The sequence below is a fragment of the Hypomesus transpacificus genome, chromosome 13 (assembly GCF_021917145.1).
Source record: "Hypomesus transpacificus isolate Combined female chromosome 13, fHypTra1, whole genome shotgun sequence".
Taxonomy (NCBI): domain Eukaryota; kingdom Metazoa; phylum Chordata; class Actinopteri; order Osmeriformes; family Osmeridae; genus Hypomesus; species Hypomesus transpacificus.
Genome location: NC_061072.1, coordinates 11909408 through 11919641, shown reverse-complemented (window position 1 = coordinate 11919641; position 10234 = coordinate 11909408). Strand labels below are relative to the sequence as shown.

The window sequence follows — 10234 nt, the reverse complement described above, 5'->3', positions numbered from 1 at the left end:
CCCCACTAAAGATGCAATGTTAATGATTTGCCAAAGGTAACAAAATGACTGATTCCAAGCTGCTATGGACATAGATGGAAACAATTTGAGCAAGGTATCATGAATCTCATTCATGTTAACTCATGGTCTAACATGATGACCAGGCAATTTGAAAAGAGCATGATTTGGTTCCAGTTGCAGCATGTTTCTGATATCAAACTCTTTGATGTCAGCACACTCACCTTGTTGTCTAAAGCATTCAATGTTATTTATTCTCGTATTAACAAAACAACAAAAAAAAACATCATACTGTGTTGAGCAGAATAAATGTGATACAAAACTTAGATTAGAAAAATATTTATTTTTACTGTTGTATAGAAAATGGAGGGGTGAACCGTAGAGGTACACAATACAAGGACTTTGATCACTGCAAGGAAATAGTGAACATCCATAAACAATAATGTGATCATCTCAAGCAAAACAAGGAAGTGCAAAGATGAGAACAGAACGTGCATTCATCAGCCAGATGTGTCTGTGAGGGTGTGACTGTCTCATAGTACAAACATAGTATCTTACATGTAACCACAACTGATTGTAGCATACAGTAACCATATAACAGCTGACATTAGCATGCAGACTCAAAAAGAGAACAACAGACAACCAGATTGTTTCAGACAGTGAATGGCAGTAGAGATCTGATCATGGGAAAGGGGTGGACTTGCACAAATAGGGAGAGAATCCCTGAAGCCTTTTTGAAATGAGTGCTTGACTCATCTCAACCCCAGTAATGAATTGTAGCCATTCATATTTACAGTAGGAACATCTAAGACATTGTCACACATATAAATTGGACCATACATCAGTAACGAGTTATTTTCAAGAACTGCAAACTTCATAAAAAGCGAGAAAATGAACTGGGTAGGTTATATTTTTTGTTGTTGTCCCATTTTTTGTTGAAAGTTAAACACTAAATATATAACATTTCATTCAAACACCTTTTTCTTTCCTTTTAATGCATAATGTTTCTCCATTGTGATTTTTTTGTATCTGTTGGTTTCTGTGTGAAGAAGATTATTATTGTGTTTGTTGCATAATTTTGTAAGTTAAACAAGCAGTTCTGAAAGGTTGATGATATGCAATCGAATCTGTGCAGTCCATGTAGGGAATCTATACCCTGTAACCCCTTAGCACTCTCTCTCTGACCATTCACATTCATTCATATTGTCAGTTTAATACATATTTTGTATTTTTAGAATTAGACAACAAATTTGGCTAAATTCGAAACATATTTGCATATGGGACTTGGCTTGGCAGATGAAATCAATCCCCATTTCAATAAAAGTGCCATAAATTACACAGAAAGGTGGATTTAAATTTCATCTCTCTTTTTACAGAAATGCCAGTAATAATACAGCGTGGAAACTCCTGGTGATTCCTGAATATATAAAGTGTCTTTCGGCTAGAACACAACATAGCACAACATAGTGCATAGCATCTTGTCACAGACAACAAGGGTGTGTTCCATTTCAGTTTCAGGGGATTGTACAAGGACACATAGGAAAAGACAACATTCTGGAATGGAACATGCCCCTTCTTTTAACCATCTATTTGAAACTCCTGAACAACTCCAGCAGTCAATTTTAAAGTGCATTACAATGTCAATATATGGCACAAACAAATCTGATAAAAAAAACTAACACGTTTTGGTCCACAAGTCGATCAATATGAAAAAAACAACAAACAAACAAGGCAGAATTCCTTCCCTTCTTCTTTCTAACATATCTGACCTTATCAAATCTCAAACAAGGATAACAGACAGTTGGACAGATTACTGTACTGTCATAGATTTATGGATGACACTACTCACCATGAGGGGAGCTATATAAGAACACACGGTAGAGAGAAAGGTAGAGCGTTGGGCAGAAGCCTTCCCAATATGCACAATTGCTTACTACTTCCCCAGTAAAGTCATATGGGCCATGCACACTAGGTAGTAAGCTTGTGTAGACATTGGGGAGTGGTCCCACTCTCACTCAGACAGTTTTTGTTGTGGTTTCCTGTTTGCTGAGAAGGACTTCCAGGAGGCGGAGCTTAGCCTTGAGGTTCTTGTACTCATGGTACTCCTCTGCCATGGGTGTGCGGTCCTCCTTCTGGGCAGTCCTGCAGTCAACAGAAACAAACAGCCAACTATGAAGCAATGTGAGGTGGTCCAAATGGATTTGTACCCTTGTGTTGCCTTAAATAGTTTTGTACATCGGTGGATATCACAAATAAGGGTGACATGTATTTTATTTTCATTGATGTGATACCAGATGTGTATTGAGTGTTACGTGTATATGTGTTTTCTTCCGGGTGTGTCATTTTTGTGTTGCGCTGTGTAGCTGTTAGCAGCCATTTTGTGTGTGCTAGATAGAAGCTCCTGTACCATTGGGCTGACTCTGCTGACTCCTTCCGGTTTGTATTTATTGTCTTTTTATTTTCTCCTCTTCATGTTGAGAAGCCAAACATGATGTAACAGTTCATTAAAACACCTTAAACCCACCGGACAAGTGTGATTTTGCTCTCCTTTCCTCTCACCTTCCTGTCTGTCTGAAGAACTCCTCCTCAAACTCCCTCAAGGCTTTACGTCGCCTTTTCTTCTCCACGCGAGTCTCTCTGAGGCAGACCACTAGCTCGGACCTGGTGCACACAAGATCAGGCACAACAGCAGGCAATGTCAGCTAATTCAAAGTATTTCCCAAACCCTGGTTAGGAGTGTGTGTGTGTATGTTTTATGCATGTAGAGGTATTAGGTCATCTTACCTGGAGGCCTCATGGAGGTTGGCCATGGTGATGGCCGGAAGGCGGACTGCTTTGACCTCGTCCAGCGGGGATACGAAGGCCGTGTCACTCTCCCGGTCGCTTTCCTCCTCAGTGGTCAGTGGCTGCAAACGTTGGCAAGGGGGTGTGGGGCAGTGCTGGACATTCTCTTCATCAGAATCCTCCTCTTCTTCCTGGTCAGGACAGTAGGTAAGAATAGAAGCCCATTGGTCTATTGTGTGCGTCTGCATGTGTGTGTGTGCCCGTGTGTGTGTAAGTGAAAGAGAGAAAGGGGAGGGGGGGAGGGAGAGAGCAGACTTACAATGGTAGTGATGGGACTGGTACACAGCAGGTGTTTGATCATCTGGTACCTGTCATACAAAGGCTTCACCAGGATCTTCTCCTGCTTAGTGCCCTGTCAACACACACACACTGGTTAGGTAGAATAAAGACAGTAGTGAAGCAGCATTAGTCAGTCATATAAAACATTGTGTAGCTCTACTGTAGAGTCAGCCTCACCGGCCGGCCATGGAGGCTCTCGAAGTACAGCAAACACTTCTGCAGAGTCATCTTTTCCAGGGCCATCTGTCTTTGGGTCATCTCCTACACACAGAGAAACATCTGTCAATCTACATGTGTTAGTAAAGATCTTCTTAAAAACTTTTTTTTTGTATTCTAGGCTAAAGGAGGACAGGGTGGGCCAGGGCAGGACAGTTGGCACACACACTCACTTTCTATTTTTCTCTCTCACTCTTCCTCTTTCTCTCTCATAAACACACACACACTCACACCAGACCTAACCCTCCAATCACTCCTCACTCCCCTAGTGTGAACCGTGCTGAGAGCAGGCTGTACCTACAGATGGTGTAGCTGCAGTAGCTAGCTAGCTCCCTACCCTCATGTTGTCTGGCAGGCCCAGGTCGTGGCGCTTCTCCCTCAGCCTCCTCAGCAGAGCCTCCACCGTCTCCTCCAGGGAAGGCTTGTGATCTGGCGCCCCCTGCTGGACACTTCCGTACCTGCAGATTCCTGTCTGTCCATCGCTCGTGCACTCCCTCCCCTCAAACACAGACTGCTTCAGTTTCAGTTCTGGACAGGAAGAAATAGGAGGAAAAAGGGGAAGAAAAAGGTTTAGACTGTTATGTTTTGACGACCGTATCTTACGCATGTCTAAATAAATAAGCGGTCACAAAATGTAGAATGGATTGAGAACGTCCTACCTTTGAGTTGCTTGCGAGACTTGGCCAGATCAGTCATGAGTTTAAACATCTCAGGGTTGGCACTTTTGTCATTGTGTGAAGGCTGAGGGTGATACAAGAAGACCAGATTGAACATAATCTCCAACCACTAGAGGGGGTAGATGAACGTTCTGAGGTCTACGTTTATCCCGAGCAGTGGTGTGTGTAGTTTCTAGCGCTAGCCCTCCCATCACAGACTACTCTCATTAAGTTTCCTGATAACCGGATTAAGCTGGTTAGAACCTGTCTGAAACAGGAGTGGCTGTGAGGAGAGTCCCCAACAGGAAGACAAGGCACTTCCCAGAAACAGTAACTGTCACATTTACCCTTTGTCACAACCTGTGCAGTTAAATATGAAACACTGTACTACAGAAAGGCTGTATCCTTTGCATAGTCTGCTAACTGGAGTGCACCCCATAGGTCACAGAAGAAGTGTAGTTCCCCATGAGGGAGCATTTCAGCAAACCATAGTTCAATAGCGTAGGATACATTTGAGGCTAAAATGTCACTAACACAGTAGATCGGTTAGCAAACTATAACTACAGTAAACGATATGACGTATTTGTGTGGAGCAGTACCTTATAGTTCATTTCTAGTTCAAATCGCTCCTCAAACTTGCGTATCCTCTTCTTGAGGGTCTGGATGTGCTTGGTGAGTAGAGGCACACTGGAGTCCTTACTCTCCTCAGGCAGGTCGGCTCTGTCAAGCCCGCGGGCGCTGGAGAACACACACACATGTACAGTTTATATTCATGTGTGTATACAAAGAAAAGAGAGGCCTTTTAGAAATATTGTTGAAAGTATTGACGCACAAGGTGCAGATGGCTACTACAGGCCAAGAAAGGAGCTCGCTACAAAACAAGCTGATGACGCACTAGCTATGTGGGTCTGGAAACTGTCTGAGAGAAATGCTGCTGTAACAGGCAACGAGTTCAGGTCTGGAAGTGACTTTTCAGACTCAGCAGAGAGGAAGCAGAGATCAGTACACAGCCCTGGGAAGATTCACACAGGAATATACTCACACAGCCCATAGACACACATATGAAGCAAGCACCAGACACATGTAAACACGCCCATAGACACACACACACATGTTTTTCCCCTTACAGTATGAATTGCTGGGAGCTGGGGGGTGAAGGGGCAGTGTCGGGGTCAGAGTTGAAGCGCTGGCTGAGACTGTGGCAGCGTGGGGAGGGCAGTGGGCTGTTTCCGTCGGTGATATGGTGCAGCAGGCGGCTGGGTCCTGGACTCTGCTGGGGGGGGTTGCTGCGGGGTGACTCCCCCTCTGACTGAGGGGAGCACAGGAAGGACATAAGGTCTGCTGGGACAGGTAAAAGGGGAGGGAGAAACACTGGTTAACATACAGTACAAGGATGGACACACACACTACAGAATGCACAGGCTTTTGTATCTAGGGTACAAAAGAGTTATATCCACAGTATATATGACACTCTTGACAACCGTTGCCATGCCATATGCTTCGCATGACGATGGTGGAGGGGGAGACGAGGTGGAGATAAAGCACATACAGTTAGGGACAAGGACCATGACAATCCTCTCGCTGCCTCTCATCCCTTGCCACAGCATTGTAACAATCATATTTGCTGTTCAGCTTTGAACGGGTTGTTCCATAAAGCAGGTTATGCAACATAACCGGGTAAGTTACTGTAACACACCAGCTGATTCACAATGTTGCAGCAACCTACTGGCAATGTTGCCACAATGCTGGGTGTCAGCTGGGGAGTTACAGTAACTTACCTGGTTATGTCGCATAACCTGCTTTATGGAATACCCCACAGGTCAGTTGTTGCATGTCAACTGCACAGACTTTACAATAATTCAGCATCATGTCTGCATCATGTCTGCATCATTCAACCTGTGTAGGTTCAGTCATGTGAGGTTATAGAACCATCTTCTCACACCGTATCAGCACTGAATGAGAAACGGCAGATTTATTTTACGGCAACATCTTTCTGTCTCACTCACCATCTCTCTGTCTTTCTCTCCTCTTCTCTTTCTCTTTGTCTCTCTCTGTCTCTTTCTCCTCTTCCCTTTTCTCTGTCTCTCTCTGTCTCTCTCTCCTCTTCTCTTTCTCTCTGTCTCTCTCTCTCTTCTTCTATTTCTCTCTGTCTCTCTCTGTCTGTCTCTCTCTTCTCTTTCTCTTCTCTCTCTCTCTCTTCTCTTTCTCTCTGTCTCTCTCTCCTCTTCCCTTTTCTCTTTCTCTTCTCTCTCTCTCTCCTCTTCTCTTTCTCTCTGTCTTGAATAGAAGAGGACCAGCAGCAGCCTACTCTCTCTGACTCATCCAGTTCATCAACAGATGTTCCTGAGGATAACCATCCATGAGGATAACTCACAGACACACACACACACACACACAGGTTTGGGTGATGTGGGGCAATGATGGAAGCAGAAAATGTGACCAGTGTCCTGTGATTCCAGAGAGGAATATGGAGAAGAGAGTGAGACAGAAAGAGAGTGAGACAGAAAGAGAGTGAGACAGAAAGAGAGTAAACTACAAGGGGTCCCTTCATTCCTTTCTTTTAGTCATTTTTTTGTCATTCACCTTCACACAGCAGAGAAGACAGACGTACAGACGGACGGACAGACAGATAGATAGACACAGACAGATAGATAGATAGATAGATAGATAGATAGATAGATAGATAGAAAGATAGATGGATAGAAAGACAGATGGATGGATAGATGGATAGATATATAGTTGCTGTGGTGTGGTGCGTGCTTTGTGTTTGATTGGCAGTGACGATCTGGCTCCATCATTTGGTGTTATAAAAATAGCAGCCAGCTTGAAGTGGCACCCGGCAGCTTGCCATGCGCACACACACACACACACACACACACAAATGTGTGCATATACACACGTCATGCACACACAATTCTTGACATAAAACAGCTATAAAATACTGGCACTGTATACACAGGGGTGACCTGGTAAACTATCCAGAATTGGTTGAATACAAATATAAAAGCACCCTTTTTCTATAACCTTATCACATAAAAAAAAAAGATGTAATGCTGTCATAAATGTCCACTGCACACGCGGCAGGGAAATGTGGATGTGCCAAAACGGCAGGGAAATGTTGGTTGGTGTTACGTGCAAAGTGTAACGTGCACTCTCCAGGCAGGTGAGGTTAGAATATATAATACCTCCATGTGGCATTACGAAAACATGAATCGTGACATGGACATTAGCTGCCGAGGGAAAAGACAGAACGGAGAGAGACAGAGAAAAAGAGAGACAGAAAGTGAGAGAAAGAGAAAGAGGAAAAGAGAGAAAAGAGATGAAAAAGAGATGAAAAAGAGATGAAAAAGAGATGAAAAACTGAAAAGAAACAGAAAAAAGCCAGTTGGGAGACATCTATGCAAAGTAAGAATGATGAATAAGAGACGGGGTTGATAGTTGAATCTGGAGGCAGATATGAAAAAGGTGGTAGGTGGGAGGCAGCTGCTTTGTTTCTTACCTGGGGGGCCATTCTCCCGTCCTGGGTAGCTGTGGCAGAGGGCCTGGCTGTCTTGCTTACCATCCAGGGCTGGGCTAAGGGTGTGGGTCTGGGTCTGAGATGGTGTTAGAGCTGGGGGACTGTTGTCTGGTGAGGGTCCTAATGAGGAGCAGCTGTCCCCCTCCAGAGCCTGCAGCTTGAGCAGGGAGCTCTGCAGACAGAAGCAGAACATGCTGCCTTCAGCCCTGGGCACGGGTCCACCTCAGGTAGCCTCTGTCTTGGTCTCTGCTGCTTCAGCAAGTTGCCAGCACCAGCCACCCAACCACCTCCAAATATTTGTCCAAATCACTGAGCCAAGGATCTGTCAGCCACAGCAACTCAACCAGCTGAGAGGGCTCCAAATTGGTCTGTTTCTCCAGCGATTATCCAGGTTCTGTTCGACAGCGACCAGCGCAGACATGGGTAGAGGAAGACTGTCCTGATTCACTGTGCCTCTGGCTTTCAGACGATGCTCTCGGTCGCTCCCTCCATTTCTCTATCGTTCATCGTCACTGCTGTGCGCTCGTTTCTGATGCTGCTGATGCTGCACAAGCTCCTTTATCTCTCCCCCTCTCTCCCTCCCTCCCTTATTCCCTCGCTCTTGGGCATGAATAATTCATACGACTGGTTGTGGCGGAGGAGAAAAGGGGGAGGGGGAGGAGAGGCAGCGGAGGAGGGAGAGGGAGAGAGGGGGTGGTTGCTGGCGTCACACTTTTCACATCCTCCGTCTGGCTCCTCTGATAGGTGGACAGGTGGGTGTGAGGAGGGAGCTGGGGAGGTGGAGAGGGAGAGTGGGAGAGAACCAGGGAGGGGGAGGGAGGTGGAGGGGAGGGAGGGGTGATGGTTGCGTGGGAAACAGGGAGGGGTACATGATCAGAAGGGTGATTCTCTTAAGGGGCTTCTGGTTTATGGTTGGGGAGGCTTTTCCCGCATCGGAGTGGGTGTGTTCTTTTCACCCACATCACGTCACGATGCAGTGGGGCCCCGCCCATCAAGTCCATTCATAAAATGAGCTGCTGGCAGGTGGAGAGGGAAGAGGGGGGGTCGTGTTTCTGTATGACCTCCCTGAGTAGTGGCGCCACACAGTCGTGACTCACTCACGTAGTGTCCTGTCCTGCATCCTGACCTTTTCTCTGTCATCTTTTAGAAGTGCTTTGATGTACTCCACTAACCAGCAACTACAAGCTGGTGGTATTCTTCTCTACTTTGCTCACTAGTCCATTCTGCCTCTATTTATATGGCGGAGAAATGAGAGCATACTTGAATGCTCATTGGCATGTTCAGTGTGTGCATCCACGTGTTCTTGTGTGTGATTGAGGGTATTACCAAATGTGCAGAGAGTTAAGGATGGAGGGAGGGGTGATGAGAAGGTTTCCTTTACTGGGTGAGTCATCTCCCTCCCTCCCACCCTCCCTCTCTCCCTCCAGTCTATATCACTTCCTCTTCCATACCCCCTCTCCTCCCCTTCCATCCCTCCGGTGGTAGTGGGATTGTGTTGATCTGCACAGGTCATTGCAGGCTGCAGCAATATCCAGTATAAAGTACACATGCACACACAGGCTCACGTTATTTTATATGATTTGATAAGCAAGAACATTTTGTTAACTACACAACAGAGATGTGGTTACAGTAGGTTGCCAGTAGAGCTGTAATTGTAATGTGAGTTTCTAAACTCCCGTTGACTTTTTACACAATACCCAATGGGTTGGGTTGAGCCTTCTCAATTTTAAACTTTCCCTCTAAATGGTTGAAGTCTCATTCCCTGAGATACACTGCAGCATAATGAATAGGCTCTAAGCTTTACAGTGATCACATTATAGCTCTTAACAACTACTGGATACTTGACTGACCCACTTCTGTCTCTCTGGCATGCACAAACACACACACACACTCAGTCAAGATTCAGTAGAAGTCTACAGGTCAATAACTTCACAAGATCAGTAAGCTTGTGGATGAGTGGTTCAACAATAGAGGGAAGAAGGCAGGGGGGGGGGAGCTGAAGAATAGACACACAGATTTAGAAGGCAAAAGATTACTATTAACAAATTTAAAATAGGATGGAGATCCTACTCATTTTGAAAAATAATTGTGATGGAACAAATATCAATGAATACATTTTCAGTTTACTGGAAGGCCGTTCATTTGGAAATCATTTATTGTGGGATTTTCTCAGAAGAAATGTTTTTACTCTATGGGTGACCAGATCTTTAAAAGTTAGGGAACCACTGATGAAAAAGTAAACTAGATGCTTGGACTCCTGCTCAATGCTGCGTGCAGCTTTCATTCTTGAAATTATTTTAATAATTTTCCCCCTCAAGGATTTGTTCCATACTTCTAGCCTGTTCTATTTTTAAAGGGATCAAACAAAAATATCTAAACACACACCTGCCAGAGGAGGAAACCGGCCCCTGTGTCATGGCCGTTGCTATGGAGACCAAGGCAACCATTGATTTCCTCTAGACTGGTGAGTGAGACAAGCACAGAAGAGCAAGAGGCAAAGTCCTCTCCCTCTTCACCTCTATCTCTTCCTCACTCTCTCTTTTTCACCTCCTCATTTCTCCTTTCCACCTACACACGCATGTCCATCCATGCAGTGTTCAAGAGGATTTAATACCAGCAGAATACTTTTAATGCAAATAATCTAATCACATATATACTGCACACTAGAACGTCATGTAGTGTAATGTCCAGTGTCTACACTGTTGTCATGTAAAACATGTAAAAC

The 10234-nt window shown here is 44.9% G+C and overlaps 1 protein-coding gene across 1 annotated transcript; it reads right to left on the bottom strand.

The window, feature by feature from the left end:
• Positions 1–2012: 2012 nt before the first annotated feature.
• On the bottom strand, positions 2013–8005 carry fam13c (family with sequence similarity 13 member C). The gene is made up of 10 exons (XM_047032961.1): positions 7492–8005; positions 5120–5330; positions 4592–4730; positions 3996–4077; positions 3674–3864; positions 3298–3381; positions 3101–3193; positions 2782–2972; positions 2557–2658; positions 2013–2139 (listed from the first exon to the last, which is right to left on the bottom strand). The coding sequence occupies exons 1-10, from the start codon at positions 7700–7702 to the stop codon at positions 2013–2015; spliced, it is 1431 nt and encodes a 476-aa protein (XP_046888917.1). The 5' UTR covers positions 7703–8005.
• Positions 8006–10234: the final 2229 nt, after the last annotated feature.

What these genes read in the sequence shown, in the direction of transcription:
- fam13c (XM_047032961.1), bottom strand. Translation starts at nt 7,702, where the DNA reads ATGTTCTGCTTCTGTCTGCAGAGCTCCCTGCTCAAGCTGCAGGCTCTG. An exon ending in AACTAGAAATGAACTATAAG is followed by an intron (nt 4,078 to 4,591) that starts GTACTGCTCCAC and finishes TATCACCCTCAG; the next exon opens with CCTTCACACAATGACAAAAG. An exon ending in AGAGCCTCCATGGCCGGCCG is followed by an intron (nt 3,194 to 3,297) that starts GTGAGGCTGACT and finishes GTGTGTTGACAG; the next exon opens with GGCACTAAGCAGGAGAAGAT.